The sequence below is a fragment of the Panthera leo genome, chromosome A2 (genome assembly GCF_018350215.1).
Source record: "Panthera leo isolate Ple1 chromosome A2, P.leo_Ple1_pat1.1, whole genome shotgun sequence".
NCBI lineage: Eukaryota > Metazoa > Chordata > Mammalia > Carnivora > Felidae > Panthera > Panthera leo.
In genome coordinates this window covers 92,791,464-92,809,304 of record NC_056680.1, presented here as the reverse complement: position 1 = coordinate 92,809,304, position 17,841 = coordinate 92,791,464, and the positions used below count along the sequence as shown (strand labels likewise).

The 17,841-nt window shown below is 37.7% G+C and overlaps 1 protein-coding gene across 4 annotated transcripts; it reads right to left on the bottom strand.

Moving 5' to 3' along the window:
- Window positions 1–1,891: 1,891 nt before the first annotated feature.
- On the bottom strand, window positions 1,892–11,878 carry STEAP1 (STEAP family member 1). 4 transcript variants are annotated; one of them, XM_042927577.1, is made up of 5 exons: window positions 11,775–11,878; window positions 7,906–8,017; window positions 5,125–5,637; window positions 4,375–4,539; window positions 1,892–2,253 (listed from the first exon to the last, which is right to left on the bottom strand). In XM_042927577.1, the coding sequence occupies exons 2-5, from the start codon at window positions 7,984–7,986 to the stop codon at window positions 1,996–1,998; spliced, it is 1,017 nt and encodes a 338-aa protein (XP_042783511.1). In that variant the 5' UTR covers window positions 7,987–8,017; window positions 11,775–11,878; the 3' UTR covers window positions 1,892–1,995. The 4 variants fall into 4 exon arrangements, with proteins under 4 accessions (XP_042783511.1, XP_042783508.1, XP_042783509.1 ...); XM_042927574.1 differs by having other exon boundaries at window positions 7,906–7,991; window positions 11,775–11,856; XM_042927575.1 differs by lacking the exon at window positions 11,775–11,878 and adding an exon at window positions 10,410–10,592.
- Window positions 11,879–17,841: the final 5,963 nt, after the last annotated feature.

Below are 17,841 nucleotides of genomic sequence, written 5' to 3'. Positions count from 1 at the left end.
CTTGGCTATTGTAAATAATACCATGGCATCATTCTTTTTTTTTTTTTTTTTTTTAATGTTTTATTTATTTTTGAGACAGAGAGAGACAGAGCATGAACGGGGGAGGGTCAGAGAGAGGGAGACACAGAATCTGAAACAGGCTCCAGGCTCTGAGCTGTCAGCACAGAGCCTGACGCGGGGCTCGAACTCACGGACCACGAGATCATGACCCGAGCTGAAGTCGGCCGCTTAACCGACTGAGCCACCCAGGCGCCCCGCATGGCATCATTCTTTAAGTCATCCATGCTAACCAAATCCTAGAATTCCCATTCTAAATACCTTCTCCTCCCTCGCTCCTCATATTCTATTGGTAATGAATTCCTGCAAATTCTGTCTTCCTATCATATGTCATTAACTCTCCTATCTATCCTCTCATAACAATCTTCATTTAAAAAAATTACTATCTTTGTAATATTGTGGATTGTTTCCTAAGCTGCAGCCGCCATGATGTCTTGTTGCCAGAAGGCTGGAGCTCAAGTTCTTCCTCTCAGTCCTGGAGATGCTGCCACTATGCCATCACGAAATGCAGATGAGAGGGCAAGCACTTGATTGCTGCATCCCAGGGCTGCTTGGTAAGGGTATGACATGTATCACATGCTTAGTTAAGTGGACCATTGTTATATCCCCCTGAAGGATCTGCTTTGCAATTCTAGAGCCCTAAATTCCTTCTTCTCTAATGGTGAATTATTTCTCAAGGGCACTACTTTCTGCTGTTTCCAATTGTGCCACTCTGAAGTCTTCTTCACTATCTGCAGACATAGATCTGTTTCTGTAAGTCTGAATCTCAATAGTGCATAGAACTCAAATTTATATTCCAGAAGCCTCCTTGGTCCCCATGTAATAATACAGAATAGTCCTTTGTAACAGAATAAAATTTTTTTTAAAATGAACACTCAGTGAATGTACTATTTTTCCTAATTTGTATCTTTAGCATTAGTTCTATTGTTTTTAATCATAACAAATCGTTTGCCTACATAAAAGATATGGTTGGTGGTTAGTTTTGCTAATTTTAAAAAACCTGTGAAGTACAGTCAATTGGGTTGCAGAGTCCTGACAGCAGATGTCTACGTTGCTCTCTGAGGAACAGGTTCAAGGTTTTACCAGTGTATTATGTTCAACTGAGTTATACATAACTCATATAGAGAAGAGTGAATTTACTTTTTCTCCTGGAAAGCCTGAGCTTTATTTTGCCTGGACATATATCTGATATTATTCTGTTTCTTTACTTGTATAGACAGAATCTGTGTTTTTTTGTGTTTGTTGTTTCATGAATAACACCCAGTTACAGGAAAAGAAACTTCTTTTTGAATTTTTTTTTACTTTTGAGAGAAAGAGGAGAGAGAAAGCATGCACATGAGTGGGGTGGGAAAGGGGGGAGAGAGAGAGAGAGAGAGAGAGAGAGAGAGAGAGAGAGAGAGAGAGAGAGAGAATCTCAAGCAGGTTCCATGTTCAGTGCAGAGCCCCACATGGGACTTGATTCCATGACCCTGGGATCATGACCTGAGCTGCATTCAAGAGTCACATACTTAACTGATGAGCCACTCAGACACTACAGGAAAATGAAACTTCTTTAACAACAGTCATAAATACTAGATATACTTGCATGGTAGATTCAGATAATACATTTTTTAATGGCTCATGATATCTTTTAGTGAGTAGTAAGGACTTGTACTTCATGGCCTTTTGTTATTTATAAATATGCTATACATTCTGACAAATCAGATGCGATTGTTTTATTATGGTTAGTTCTACTGAACATAGAGAATGTGCTGAAGATTATTTTATTTATTGCTTTGAATCAAACTACAAAGAACTACACATATTTCAAACTCATGACTCATAACCAAAGAGATACATGAAGACCCTCAAGTGGTCATTTTATTAAACAAATACAAATTTGAAATGTTTATGGTAAAATACATCAGTATCGAACAAAAATGTTTGTAAACAGTAGTTCTACAACTGGGAAGACATCTTGGTTTTATTAATTTTGGTGACATCTTCCCAACCATGTCTAATCTTTAGTATCTTCTTCCTCAAGCATGGCAGGAATAGTATGGCTTTACAAATCAGGACAACGATTGGAAGGAAAACAGCGATCATAAAAGTTGGAGGTGTATACCATATAAATTGTTTTATATCTACCCATTTATTCCAGGCGAAAATCAATGCATGTATAGTGCCCAGCAGAAGGCAAACAATTCCTAGCTTGCTCTGCAAAAGAAAAAAAAAGATTATGTTGGTGGGATTGGTTCAGTAAGAGTTTATTTTTTCTGACCTTTTCTGGATATATTCTGCTGCTTGGCAATTCTTTCATTCACCTGTGTTTATTTCCCTATCATATTTCTCAATAATGTCCACTCACATCTTTCCATTCTTTTCACATATCCCCGCCTTACTTTGGGTAATGTCTTTGTCCCCAGGTTATTTAAGAGAATCCACAATCACTCTCCTCTCAGTCTCAGCCTATCAATAACACTGTCTTCCTTTTCTCCACATTTTGTTCATTTGTCTTATGACATTTATTTGATGGCGCTTTGTCTCTTGAGCATTTGCCTTCATTCTATCAAGAGACATCTACGATCAGGGACTCTTACTCATCACAGGGTCCCTGCAGAATCAACACAATGATTTGTGCGTTTTGGGTGCTCAGTAAATACTAATGGGTTGACTGAAGATTAGTGCAAAAATCAATTTGGTATTAGTGATCTTTACCAATTATGAAAGCAACTAAAGTAAGTGACTCTGATTTTGGTACATGGATACTAAAGTGAATAAACTTGGCCCATGTTAAAAATCAAACATCCTGATAAAGTAGAAAAACACCAACAATTATTTCCACTGTTTGAACAACACATAGAGACATGAAGATGTGAAGAAAATTTTCAACTTGCACTGGGATACCCGGCACTATCCAGAAAAAGTTGCTTAAAAACAGTTGTTCACCTACGTAATTTTATGGCATTCTGACAATAGCTTTTCCAGATAAGTTTTGACTTTGATTCATTTTACTGGAAATGGTCATTAGCCTGCCAGAATGAATCCAACTCACAATTATTCAGCAGTAAGCACTCTTAAGCCCCAACGAATACAATCAAATAGCTAAGTTTATATTTTCAAATATAAATCTCCAAGGTAAATCATGCAGTAACTAGTTCTTGAATTGTAAGTGAAAAGTTTCTAGGTTATTAATTGAAAAATACATGTGATTGGCTGAAGATCAAGTTAACCAAGTGTGTACTGTATTCTTATTATGGGTTAGGTATTGTGTACATAGTGGGAATGGGCTGGAATGTCAAGATGCAGTGTGTGAATTCCTAATTAAATCTGAGACGCGATGCTCAGCATATGTGTGACAGGCAGAGCAAATGTAAGAAGAAAGTTATTTAATGAGGAATGGAGAACTCTAATGCCTATCATGCTGAGCCTACAAAATCAGCAAATACTGTGCTTGGAAAATGTGGTGCCATTTCTAAGCTCCACTGGAAAAATTCAGATGGAGACATATTTTCCAACCTCATCAGATGTCCTGATAAAGTGTCTGTAGAAGTATATGTATAGACCTGTAGAAGAGATAGTGGGGAATGTCTGACTTTGTGGGAATTTCCAAAAATGCCCACCCATAAAAGCTAAAGCAATATACTTTAAAAAATCTTGGCAATGCCTGTGACTAAATTAAATGTAGTCCCTTGACTCTGGTCAGACATGAATCCCCCATGTGAATTCTGGCACATTGCTCTTCTTAGGGTGTAATCTACCACTAGCAGATTAACCTCAGTAAATCTGAGACAGTTTTGAATTCCAAGAATACAGCAACTTCCAGTGAGAGAGCTACATGAAATGGAAGTTGGAAAAAGCAGCCTTTAAAATTAGATATTAGAATATCTGCGGTAGATAAAACTCCGTATTTCAAGGAGAGATGCTTTTTTATGGATAGTACCAAGCTGTGTAACTTTAAAGGCATAAATAAAATCAGGGGACAGGCAAAAGAATATTTTCATTTTGGGGGAACTTAAAAACTGTGGATATTAAATTCCTAAAATATCACCTTTGTAGTTAGTAGGTGAGTAGAAAATTGTCTAACAAGTTTCAAGTGTTAGAATATTTTTCTTCGAGTAATGCCTTTTTATTTATGTCTAGAAAACACTTCTATTTAGAAGCAACAGGGAAAAATGATTGGAGAGCACGTTATTGATTGGAACAAGTGTGGGATTTTTGCTATTGGAAAACCATCTGTCATTTTTTTATGGTGTAAAGTCAATATACTTGATGATATTATAAGTACAAAAAGATTTGCCTCTCTGAGGGGCCAGAGTTCTTTTGTATATAATTTACCTGGATATAGTGAAATTCTCTCCATGTCAGAGAGTCGCTCACAGATGGAATAGATGTCACAGCTAACAGAGCCAGTATTGCGAGTGCCACAATTCCCAGAGACACATAAATTTCCATTCTCCAAACATCATGCTCAATCCAGGCATCTTCTTTATTTTGTTGGACCTACCAGAGGGTAAAAAGAGGAAAGGCATGCAAACAACATTGGTTTCTGGCAGATGAGCCTCCTTCTTTCTACATTCCGTCTATGACGGGAGGGCCTACTAACTTGGAGCTTCCACAAATCTGTGACTTTTTTTTGCATTCCTCTAAGCCAAGTGACATAGGAGACATCAGTCTCTTTCCTTGAATGCAACATTTACATATCTGTTTTATTAATTTATGTAATAGTTATTTGATGCTTAGAATTGTAATGTGCATGCTTATGTGGTGAAGAACAATTAGAGTTACAAAGTAATCTCATGAGGGTGGCAGAAGGTTGCTGTGTGGCTCTGTCCATGAACAAAACACGTATTTATGTTGTTCAAATTGTAGTTTACTATTTTCAACTGAAAAAAAAAATCCTCAGCGTAAAACTATTTATAACAAGCCCCAATGAAGAGTTACACTAAAACATTTAAAAATGCAGATTACATTCCCAGCACAGCATTTCAAGACAGGTTTGGGGTATTGATATTAAAATAAGATAGAGTTAATCTGTAGATGACTTAGACTTTTTAGTTTAGTGATATTATCAATATTGTCACCTACCTGTTGATATGCCCAGTTTAGCAACTTGTATCTGTAGGATCGCCTCATTGGATAGGATAAACTATAGATTGCATGCAGTACAGCAAAAAAGAAACTGAGAAGCCCAAATTGTTTTCTTGTTAACATCCATCTATCCAACCAATGTGGAAATTTCTTATATTTGGTTCCATTATGAAGCTGTACAATTGCCGCTATCACACCTGGCAAATAAACCAGTGCCAAGAGGGTGATGGAAACCATTGGCAAGACTTTGTTGATGACCAGGATTGGAATTTTATAAAAATAATGTTGATGGGAAGTTACAAAAGGGTGAATTATTTCCCTCAGAAGAGTGTAAAGAAAAGTCAGAGATGATACGATAGCAGCAATTTTAATTGGCAAGCGCCACTTTGGAAAGAGTTCCTGTTTGTGTTGAAGCTCCGCGGGGCAATCAAATTCATCAAAATGGGTTGTTTGGTGCGTGTGCAAAGGCACAGGTCTTTTTAGCATGCTGGTCTCGCCTGAGTCCTTATTCTACAATGGAAAGAAAATAAACATTTAAAAATTAAACAAAATAATGGGATTTCTCTTCAACTAATTACCTATTTTGCTCATTGTGCTTATTAGTAAAAAAGGACATTCAGAACCTTGCTTTTGGATACTGGTTAGCTGAAGATGTCATAGTCCTATGTAGCACTGATCAAAGGTAGACTTAGCTATGTTAGGATTCTCCGTTATAAATTTTTAAAAAATTTTTATTTATTTATTTTTTGAAAGAAAGAGAGAGAGAGAGAGAGAGAGATAGTGAGCATAAGTGGGGAAGGGCAGAGAGGGGGAGAGAGAATCCCAAGCAGGCTCTGCACTGCCAGCATAGAACCCAACAAGGGGCTCGATCTCACTAACTGTGAGGTCATGACCCAAGGCGAAACCAAGAGTTGGATTCTTAACCTACTGAGCCACCCACATGCCTCTAGGATTCTCCATTAGTTTCTGTTACTCATTTTTCTGTAAGACAGAAGGATACATGCTTTGTTAAGACCGAAGATATCTCCATTAAAGCTCACACCATTGTGTTTCTATGTTGAAGGCACCAAAGAATAGAATAATGTAAGTGGGAAACTAAAATTGAAAAACTTAAAAAAAAATTCAGGAATCCTCGGTAAAAATAATACTTGTAGGTTACATAGATAGTTGTATTTGTTTTATAATATTTTTATTGGTTACTGGGCAACTCTCCACAAAGAATTAAAGAGTGAATTCTTCATTAAGTCAAGTACAAAGGATCAAGAAGAATATAGTCATTACAATTATGAAAATATCTAATTTCCATCATGATATACTTTGATTTTATATTTCTAAAATATCTCATTTGTGTAATTAGTGATTGACAACTACTCTATCAGAAGGTGCAAAGTTTATATAAGTAGTTAAATCCCATAGGGATGATCTATTTCCTAAGAAAGTTATACTTCTTTACCCAGTTGCATTTCTAAGCAGTCAACAACTCAAAAGAAGAATGCTTTGAATATTTGGTCATTTCCCCAACTGACTGATATACCAGCAAGGTAAAACAAAACAAAACAAAACAAAACAAAACAAAACAAAACAAAACAAAACAAAACAACACTTCTAAATAAGAACTTAGAATGTTTCATATTGTATTGCTTTAATTAATAAATTTGCTTTTTCACCCAGTATGTTATTTCTCATTTCTTAGAGCTCTATATGTAGAACCATAAAATTTTAGTGCTCAAAATATTAGTCATGATCTTGTTCATTTCCTCATTTTATGCAGAATAACCTTAATTCACATAGTTCTCTATCATTTTTAGTGTTTAAAAGTAGCCTCTTGCCATTTGACTTTTACTTTCAGTGATAAATCACTGTTACATCCAATGCTTTTTCCAGGTGCTTCATTTAGAAGGGAGTTGAGCATGATACAGCTTCTGTCATCTCTGCATGTTAAAACAATCTAAGTACAATCGACTGAGATCAATTTTCTGGTTAATGATGAAGATTTATAGAACAGCAGGTAAGATGGTTAACTTGAAAAATGAAGATGATTTTATTTTATGCACACTTATTTTATAGAATGTGTGCTAGTACTATCTTATTATTCCCATTAAAATAATTAACAAAAATAATATAAATAAGTAACACTAATATAATTATTATATATACTATTTTTCCTATTAAAATAATTAAGGTAAAATAATTTCTGTAACAACTGCAGGCAATACCATTTAGAAAGGTGAAAAGGGTTTGGAACAAAAAATTTCCAACACTTTTTCAGTCGAGTAATGTAAGGTGGCACAAAAGTGGGACAAATGATTCTTATTCCAAAATGGAATTTATTTGTTTAAATGGTGAATCATCAATTAACTTGATGATCTCTTGGTAAGCTGCCTTAATACCTATGGAAAAAAAAATGCATGCTCACAAAATTACTGTTATATGGGCACTGGTGACTCTTTCTACAAATTTAGACCCACAGTATGTTAGAAGGAATTGGAAGGGCCTTGGAGATGAACTAGTCCAACTCTCTCATTTTATTGAAAAACCAAGACCCAGGATTTTCAGTGACTTATTTGAGGTTATTCAATTAAGTCCATGACAAGTCAATCAAGGTAGACTTTCTCTTACATACCACACTATACCTTCACCCATCACAATATCAGTGACAGGAATCAGAGTCAAGATATCAGGCAGCTAGGGTGAAAATCACTTTTACAACCCTAGGAGATGGAGGACAGCATTAAAATCATGTTTCTAGATTTTAATTAATTATTATTATTATATTACCAAATAATCATCTTCTTCTAGATTTCTCCTAGGTTTCATTGTCCAAGGTTCTTGGTTTGTAATGTCTTGTCTGTTCTCCATTAATTCTGTAAAATAGAATTGCTTCAGCCACCTATGAAAACACAATTATCTTCTTTGAGTCTAATGTTGGATAGATAGGGCAATATGAAAAATTTACTCACATTAGGACGTGAGTGGCCTAGAAAGTATAATTAAAATACAGATAGTGACTGATTTACTATTTAACCTCACATAATCTGTAAGAATCTCAAACTAGTGCCCTTGTGTCAACAGTAACTGCTTTTCTTTGTTGACTATTGGTGCAATGAGTGACAAACATGTCTATAGGGAATTCAAAGAGTCAGATGTCACCTTTTATTTTAGAAGAAGTTGACTCCTGGTGCTCATTTAGAGGAAAGCCAACTCTGCTCAAAGGTAAATAGAATTAGGAATGGTTTTTTTTTTTTTTTTTTTTGAGGCACAATGCTATCAGTAGAGGTTGGAATTGGCTGATGTAAGATTATCCTTTAGGAAGTTGTGTTGAATAGACTTTTGGGGTTGATACTGGAATCTGAAATAATTAAATGACTTTATGGGGACAATGTATTTTGAGGTTCAGACAGTAAACAGAACAGACACTTTTGGAAAGGTGGACCCTGATAGTGGCATAAAGGACCAAAAGCTGTATGTTCAGAGTGTCATTTTCTCATTGGAGTAACAGGTTGGTTTTTGTAGGTAAGACATGAACTGTTAGTATATTTCCACAGGGGTTGTTGAATCGTGTTCAATCACTGACATGCCAATTCTCCAAACTTCCTGCCTGACAAAAGAATCTCTTTCTTAACACCCTTCACAGGTCCTCCTCAGGCTTGGGGTGGCATTATTATTATTATTTTTTTTTAAGGAAGAGAAACATTACAATATTATTCACTGTTTTTTATTAGTTCTAAATTTATTTCTGAGGATTACCTCACCAATTTGCACTTCAATGAGAAAAACAGATTAGATATACAACAACTTGACTGACAGAAACATTCCAAGTGTTCCTGAATTTTAGACCACCTATAATACTTTATTAAGTGCAAAGTTGTTTCCAGGAGTACCTTAAAATACTTTAAACATTCTCCAACTTTTATTTATTAAAAAAAATTTCTTTTAATGTTTTTATTTATTTTTGAAGGAGAGAGAGACAGAGCATGAGCGGGGGAGGAGCAGGAAGAGAGGGAGACATAGAATTTGAAGCAGGCTCCAGGCTCTAAGCTGTCAGCACAGAGCCTGAAGTGGGGCTCAAACTCACGAACTGTGAGATCATGACCTGAGCTGAAGTCAGATGCTTAACCGACTGAGCCACCCAGGCGCCCACATTCTCCAACTTTTAAAGGTTTGCTTTTCTCAAAAAATAAAGAGGAGCCATCTTTATATAATGCCAACCATTTGCCTTTGTTGAAGTGCTCTGAGAACATTTTCCATATATTATCTATCTTGAAAATTTGCAGTGTTCATGCTGAGGATATTTGTTTTGTTCTGCCCACATTTTCTCCATTTGGAGAAATGGCCCTCCTTTGGCATATGACTCAGTCTTGGCTAATCACAGTTCTCTGTTTTCTTGATGGCACTGATTGGCTTACAGATGGCATACAACCGTAGTTGAATTATTAGAGTCCCTCTCTGATATTTATAAATGGAAGTGGAAGATAAAGAGATGTCTTTAACATGTTTTTAAGTTGGGATGATTGGAGCCTTCTATGCTTTCTTCTACATGCCATAAGGAGGAAGATATCTTCAACAGAACAGGAGAAAGCCAACACACGAAAGTACAAGCAAGAAATGGGGAAAGACACAGAAGAGTCCTGGTGATATATTTTAAGTATTTAGAGTTCCGGAGACCAGATAATGAATTTTTCAGTCACACAAGCCAATACATTTCCTTTTTTGCTTTAGTTTCAATAGGGTATCTATCACTGGCATTTTAAAGACTCCTGAGTAAAGCATATGCCAATCATCAGATATTTATGGAACTCAACTTTATAATAGACACTGAGGAAAAAGAAATGAGACTTTATGTCTGTTCTGGAGGAGCTCACAGTTTATTTCCTTAATAAATATTATTCCAAATCATTTAGTGATTTAACCAACATTATAGAGTACTCTGGGAGGTGGGTGTGTGTCTACGAATAAGAATAGAAGTTTTATCTACTGTAATCGAACAAAATATAATGCACTACGTTTAGATGTTTTAACTCTGAGTTGTAGGATGGCAAAGATGTTAACACACAAATCTACACTCATTCAATATAAACTCATTAATTCTATTGTGAACAATAATATTAGGCAGTGGGAATGTGAAGTTAAATGAGATGGAGCCTCTGCTCTCAAAACCTCAAAGTCTAGGGGAGAGGGCAGAAATTTCAACAACTAACCGCATGGTAATACAATGAATTCTAAAGGAAGGCAGTTTTATAGACAGATTGTGGCACGGAAAGGGTGAGGGCTCTCTTGCAGACCTGGTCCTGGGGCGTCAAGCAAGTTGGCAGCATTTGCTGAGTGAGGGCCACTTCATACAGAATCTGGGTGAAAAGGCAAAGTGGCCTTGGAGAAGTATCCACCCATTCATCTGCACTGTAGGAAGACCATACTGAAGAGCAAGGCCAAGGAAAAGTCCAGGGCAGTGAGGGAGCCTGTTGGCTCTGTGGTCCACAGTTAGATTTGTGCCAGAAACCAAGAAAATAAAATACCAGTCAAATCAAATATGTTGGTTTCCATCAGACATTAACCAAATGTATAATTTAAATTCTACAGTAAAATCTTTTCATGAAAGAAAAAAAAAACCAGGAAACTACATAGTGTTCAGATGTTTGGAACTCCAGATTTGACCCAAAGTTCTCTAACTTTCATCCCATTTAAAAAGCAAAACATATTTTTGATGCGACTGTTCTGTTTTGCTGTACCAGGATGGCTGCTGACCTGACGTTCCTGCTAAATATTGACACAGCCCAACTGACTCATGTTTTTGTCAAAGAGTTTAGAATATGAAGAAACTGGATGGCTAGAATACAATATGAATTGCTTTGCATTTCCAAACCTTCTAAACTTTCAAGCATATACTTGTTTCACCACATTTAACTATGTAAAGAGATGTTTTTTTCACTGGGCTGTTTTTTTTTCTTTTTTTTTTTAAAGCATTGCTTAATATCTGTGTTAAATAAATCTTAGTCAATGTCAGGATATTGTGGGATTTTTTTTTTTTTTTTTAATACAGGGAAAGAAATTTAGAAGTGTTTGTAAATGTTTATGTCTATAAATCCCTTCTGGTGGGTTTGACCCATGACATATATGAAGCCTTGATCCACTATTTGGAGAGAACTTGAATCTCAAACCAGATCCTGAAAGAGTAGGACTAATGTTCCCAGAACTTAAAATGAAAACTTCCTGTTACTAGGAAACCTGAAGTCAAGTCACACGATTTTAAGCACCATGTACCATTCATCAATGCTATGCAAACCCGCCGCGATTTTGCCAAGCTGGAAAACTTGCCATCAGAACCCAACCGAAGGACAAACTTAATAACCCATCATACTCCCCAAGCCCCTAGCGAAAAGACTTCCTTGTGAGTCCCTGGCTCCCAGCCCCTGGACCGGCCACAACGGAGCAGTGTGCTCCGGGGAGAGCTAGGCAGGAGGGCAGCGCGTCCTGGAGCCGCGCATAAGGGGAGAATTGAGCTACACTCGCCCCGGAGCGCCTCCGCCCCAGGGCTGGGAGGATTGCAACCCGCTACACCCTTCCCGAGACTTGGGAGCCCGCGCCCGCCCTCCCAGGGGCACCCGGAGACGGGGAGCAAGCGGCGAGCTGGGACGATTCTAGGGACTCACCCGCTTCTAGGCGCAACCGTCCGGACGGTAAGTTGCGGCGCAACCGCTGCGGGGAAGTGCCAGCCCCACGCGGCGTCCGAGCCCTGGGAGTCCAAAGCCTGCACTCTGGCTGCAGACCCCGCCTCCGTGTCAGTGGCCGGTCCAGCGCCACCTGCAGGTGCCTGGAGTCCGCGCGGCTCCTTGGAGTGGCATTCCTCGGAGGTCCCAGAGACCCAATCAAGGGTATCCCCACATTGCAACCTGGCTGCTCCCAATTTTCTTTCAAATGGCCCTGTCTCCTGCCTCAGGTCTGCTCCTCGGCCTCCCACTTTGGTTAATCTAAGTAACGAACACTGGTGTAATTCTTTGGAGCAGTGGTGTTCAAACTTTAATGCGTATCACCTGCAGGCCTTGCTAACACACTGATTGGGGCCTCCCTCAGGGTTTCCTGATCCTCAAGCCTGGGATGGGACCCGAGTTTCCTCATTTCTAACAAGTTCCCAGGTGATGCTGGAGCACTCTCAGATCACACTATGACATGGACTGCTTTAGAGCTTAGCTAGTCCATTTAAAACTTCGCAGCAAGTGACTGCTATTTACAGTTGAGGAATCCGAATCTGAATCTCTGAGAGTGACTTGCCCCCTAAATTGTGCAAATCTTGCACGCTAAACTGCACAAACTCTGTCATAAGCCCTTCAACTCCATGCTAGCTCCTCTTCCTCGCCTCTGATATATTAAAGCCAACTTCCCATACCTAACCCAATCAGGTACTCCAAACTGAAATTAAAGCTACTATCACTATTTAAAAGTGTTGGGGTGTTTTTAAAAAAATGAGGGTTATGGAGAAAGAGAATGTGTGCGGGGGATTTAACTCTGAGTTGGAACCAGCCTCAGGGTTAGCGTGTCTGAAACCTGAATTGCAACATTTGGGGAGTTAGTGCACAACATCCCCAGAGCTAACCTGATTAGAAAAACAAAGGAAGATAAACTCTCAACTGCAATTTCATGATTGTAATCAACTAAGGGCTGTGCCTGTTTTAATATGTATTTTTTTTGTACTCATTGACTTTCCACAGGGTAATATTAAAGCCCTTTGAAGATTAAATTACCATGGACTGACGCCTTGTGGTAGAAATAGAATCTTACACTTTATTTCTAGTGAAACTAGAAAATAATCACTTAAAAAAGTTTTGGAAAAAAAAAATCTCTCTGTATTTATTGCACAAACCACAAAGAATTAAGAATGAGTCTAAGCATTGTTGAATTTTTCAAATGATCTTGGGTTTTAAATGATTGCACAAAGCAATATTGCTTTCATTTTTTAAGCTTTGGTAGAACAAAGGTCATTCTCTTTTTAATAATATGTTTTGCACATGAAGAGAATAAGGAAGTTATTATTATATTAATATAAGTTGGCTAATTATAGAAAATTCCAACTAAAACTGTTTTTCTTCTTCTAATTAAAACCTGTAAAATCAAGCCCAAATGTTTTGTTTTATACTTAAACTAAAATTTTTAAAATTAAATTAAGCTTAATTTAATTTAGTTTAAATTCAAGTTAGCTAACATATAGTGTAGTATTGGTTTCAGGAGTAGAATTTAGTGATTCATCACTTACATATAACACCCATGTATACATGGTGTACATATAACACCCATATAAGTGCCCCTCTTAATGCCCATCACCCATCTAGCCCATCTGCCCCACCCACCTCCTCTCCAGCAACCCTATATTTCAAAGTGAAAAGATTGAAAATATGAGGTTGTTTACAAATTAGTTTGTAGATATTATAAAGGCAACACAATGTTGGATTAAAAAACCATGGTATTAAAGAACTTCTACTGAGTCATCAGGGGTTAATATTACAAATGAAATTTCTGCAATTTTTGCATACAAATGACCTGTGATTTGGGTATGAGATAAAGAAAAAGTGTTTTGTTTTTGTTTTGTTTTTTTTGAGAAACACAAAGCCAAAGCATGTAAAATGTTCTGAGTCAACCTCTATATAGCACAAACTTTTTAAAACCAGTATGATTTGTGGAAAACAGTGTTACCGGTTTGAATTTTGAAAATTTTGAAAATCAGACTACCGGTTTTGGCATGACACATAAGCACTAGAGAATTTTAAAATAGGAATTCAACTGTGAGCTACAATCGAATATGGATGATTCAGAATATTTTGTGATGAACTTAAACTATAGCAAGAGAGTATACTAACAAAACAGTTCTTCAGTGTTATTTGAACTAAACTAGTGATTTCACACGAACATGTCATGGGGAAAGTAACAATAATTTAGTATCTATGAATACTTCTCTCTGACCAATAAGCAACTTAATTTTAGAACTTGATGGGATGACTGCCATTTAAGAAGAATGGAGTATGATGGTGTAAAAGATAAAATAAAAATGATCGCACCATTAAAAATAATCACAAGAGCAATACACAGTAAATTGTAAGTTGATGATAAGAACTTTATTTAGTTTATCTCCTTGGGAAATCAAACTAACTCCTAAGGGCACAGTAATTCAAATTATGATCAACATACTTCCAAGTCTACTTACTAAGAATGGTCAGATATATCTTAAGACAAGGCAAAAATTACCTGAAATTCATGAAGAAATATTTTGTCAAAATGATCATTTTAATGCACACATGGTAAAGGTCTACTGGCCTAATTTTCTAATTCTGCTACCCTTCTGTGATAAATTCTCTTCACTCTTTCAAGATTTCCTGTTAATGATCAAAGTACTGTGTGTGATTAGTTTGTCCCCAAGTCTGTTTGTGAAGGTGGTTGGGAGTAGACAGAAGTTCTACTGTTGGGTTTGGGATTAAAAAATTCTTCCACGTAATTTACCCCAACCCAATTTATTGTTCTTTTACCAACACTGTTAACATTCAACATCTATTCTGGATAGATTTTAAGAATAGCTGGTTTATTTTGGTGCTCACAGATCTATCTCTGCCCAAATACTGTTTAATGATGCTCAGAATTCCATGACGAAATATATTCTATTCTCTTTGGATCTTTTTTAAAAAATTTATTTTGAGAGAGGGAGAGAGAGAGAGAGAGAGAGAGAGAGAGAGAATCCCAAGCAGGCTCCACACCATCGTGTAGAGCCTGAGAATCTGATGCAGGGCTCAATCCCACCAACCAAGAGATTATGACCTGAGCTGACATCAAGAGTCAGATGCTTAGCCGACTGAGCCACCCAGGCACCCCTATTGTCTTTGTATCTGTTGTAATTCATCAAAGGGCTAAAGTCCCTGGAAATGGTACCATATTAAGCCTCACCAGTTATTTACATCCTACTATAAATAAATATTTCAGTGCTTTTTTTGAAAATATGTTCTAGTATAGGGAGTGAAATGTCAGTAACTTGAAGATTTACACTGGGGAGCTGTAAAAGGGTTGTATCTTAGAAGAAAAAGAAGCACTAGGACCAAGGGGATAGATTTCACAATTTCCATAATATTAAACTAGGCAATTTCTCCTTTCACCACATGTGTATATCAGACGTTATGTGATAGTGAAATACACTCTTGTTTAAACCATGCCATCTGGGTCCTCTTTGTTATAGTAGCTAAGCCCATACCCTAGCTTGTTTGATATAGCACTTTTTAGAGTCTGTCTGTATTAAAGATTTTTATATGTGTTTCTGTTATCCTCATTAAAATGTGAACTTTAAGCGAGTAGAGACCTTGCCAACTTTAATCCTTGTATCTCTTGTAACATAGGGATTGATGGAATAGACTCATTGTAAATGTTTGTGGAAGGTGATTTTAGCCCTTGGTCTCAGAAAAGTTGTATTGGGCACATATATATGGAGCCTATGAATGTCTAGACATCATTTAGAGAAAAACTATGGCAAATATCCATTGTTACTTATTTCTTTCACACAGGACACACTCTTACCCACCTTCCTTAGTCTGTATCCTTCTTGTTTTCTACTATAGGAACATGTAGGTCCAGAGTTGTCATTGTCACAGAAATCACAGCCTTACCTGTTTTGGGTTGCAGGAAATGGGGAGCTGGAGAGTGTTGGATAGGGGGAGCTGGTTCAATAGATAGTTCAAGAACGCTGATTGGTAGAGTTAGACCTAAAGTCTCTTGTAATGGACTCTGGCTTATAAAAAGTCCTTGGCATAAAGAACCATGCCTACTGATTCCTGGATTTGAGCTTCCAGAAGAAAGGACGCTATCAGTTCTGAAATTCCTACTCTTTCCCAGGACTGTGTTTGGTCCTCTCAGTATCCCCACTGTATTGCTATAATCCTCTGCTTACAGGTGAACTGAAGCTTGGAAAGTTCAAGTAACTCAATCAAAGTTGTATAGTTTTTAGAGGTCAAGCTGGGACTTCAGCCAAAGTCTGCTTGATGCCAGTTCTCTTGTTTAACACTACCTCTATAACCACAATTATAACGCAGCCAAAGTTTCCTCAGGCTGTACTTGGTTAGGGTGGGGGGAGGGTGGATTCAAGAGAGTAACAGTTAACAGAAACCATCCAGTAATCCATTCAGTTTCCCCTCGGTATCCGTTAGAGTGTTGGCTAAGCTACTTGGACAAAGAAGACCAAATAGGGCGTTTAAACAAGTGGTTTCACTGTCCTGTAATAGTCCTGCAGCGGGTATTCCATGTTGGTGAGGTTGTTCTGCTCCACGACGTCATTTAGGCACACCATACTGACCCCTTCCATCTGGCAGCTCTGCTGTCTCCTAGGGCACTGTTCTTGGCATCATGGTTGAAGCATGGCATAGGCAGATCCATGGTCTAGCTGGCAGGAAAAGGAGAGAGTACAAGTCCAAAGCAATTATCGAGGCAGAAATTGCACTTTCTCTCACATTCTATTGCTGATAATTTAGTCATGTGTCAAGGTAGGCAGAGAAATGTAGTCTCTGGCCCAGTGGCCAGCTTTTAAGGTCTGTTAGCGTGGAAATGGGTAGCAAATTTTGGCAAACAGCTAGAAGTCTCCGCCACATTCTCCATTCACCTCCAACTCTGATCCTTGTGTTCATACCAAGCTTGGGAACTTTGATTTCTTCCTTCATTGGGCTTAATGTCTTCCTCATTCTGAAGCCTGTTTGAAGGTTCAGGGTAAACTTGTGACTCACAGCTTAGTCTTACACTGGAGGGTGTTAGTACCAAAGCAAGCCCTTATATGTCTTGACCATGAGCATCCTTGTGTGGAGGATCTCTCACACGGTCTTCCTGCTGGCTTGCCAGGTACGGCTGGACGTGGTGAATACTCAGTGGGAACACTGCTTGGTTCCACTATGAAGCTCCTTGCTACCATAGGATTAATTTTTCCTTTTAATTAGAAAAAATAGCCAGATGCCATAACTGAAAAGCAATACTAGGGGTACCAAGAAGGCAAATCTATATGACATGTTATTTATATTCCCGAGAGAGGAGTATTTATGCAAAGTGACCCAGAGCCCCTTCTTAGCAGCTTTTCCAGTTTCAGCACCTTGGGTTTCTAAGGTCTTCCTAAGGACCCGAAACATATTTTTTTCTTAGCACAGAAAATACCAAAGCCCTAATGCATATTACTTTGTTAATAAATACTCATTAAGTGCAGTGTGTGTGTGTGTGTGTGTGTGTGTGTGTGTGTATCTATCATTATGCTGAATTCTGTAAGTCAACTTAAACAGTCATTTAAAAGACTCTTGCAAAGAAATTGCAGTTTGAAGATAAATATCTATAATGAAAGCATAAGCCAACAAAAAGAAGGTGAAAGAACTGGCATGTTTTGTTGCTGCTGTCTTTTGTTTTTATTTTTTGTCAGCTTCATTGAGATATAATTGACATGTAACATGTGGTTAGTTAACAAATTCATGACCTTACATTGTTAACAATTTTCTTTTTGTGGTGAGGACTTTTAAGCACTACTCCCTTAGCAATTTTCAAATATACAATGCAGTATTAAGTATAGTCACCATGCTATACATTCCATCACCAGGACTTACTCACCTTATAACTGGAAGTTTGTATTTTCACCACTTTCGCCCATTCCACACCTCCCCACCCCTGCCCTGGCTTCTGGAATCCACCAGTCTGTTCTGTTTCTATGAGTTCATTTTTTAGGTT

Bases quoted from the DNA above. Each gene is read 5' to 3' on its own strand.
- STEAP1 (XM_042927577.1), bottom strand. From the start codon at position 7,986: ATGGAGAACAGACAAGACATTACAAACCAAGAACCTTGGACAATGAAA. The intron at 4,540-5,124 runs GTAGGTGACAAT...ACCCTCTGGTAG, and splicing joins TAAACTGGGCATATCAACAG to GTCCAACAAAATAAAGAAGA. The intron at 2,254-4,374 runs GTAAATTATATA...TTTCTTTTGCAG, and splicing joins GAGAATTTCACTATATCCAG to AGCAAGCTAGGAATTGTTTG.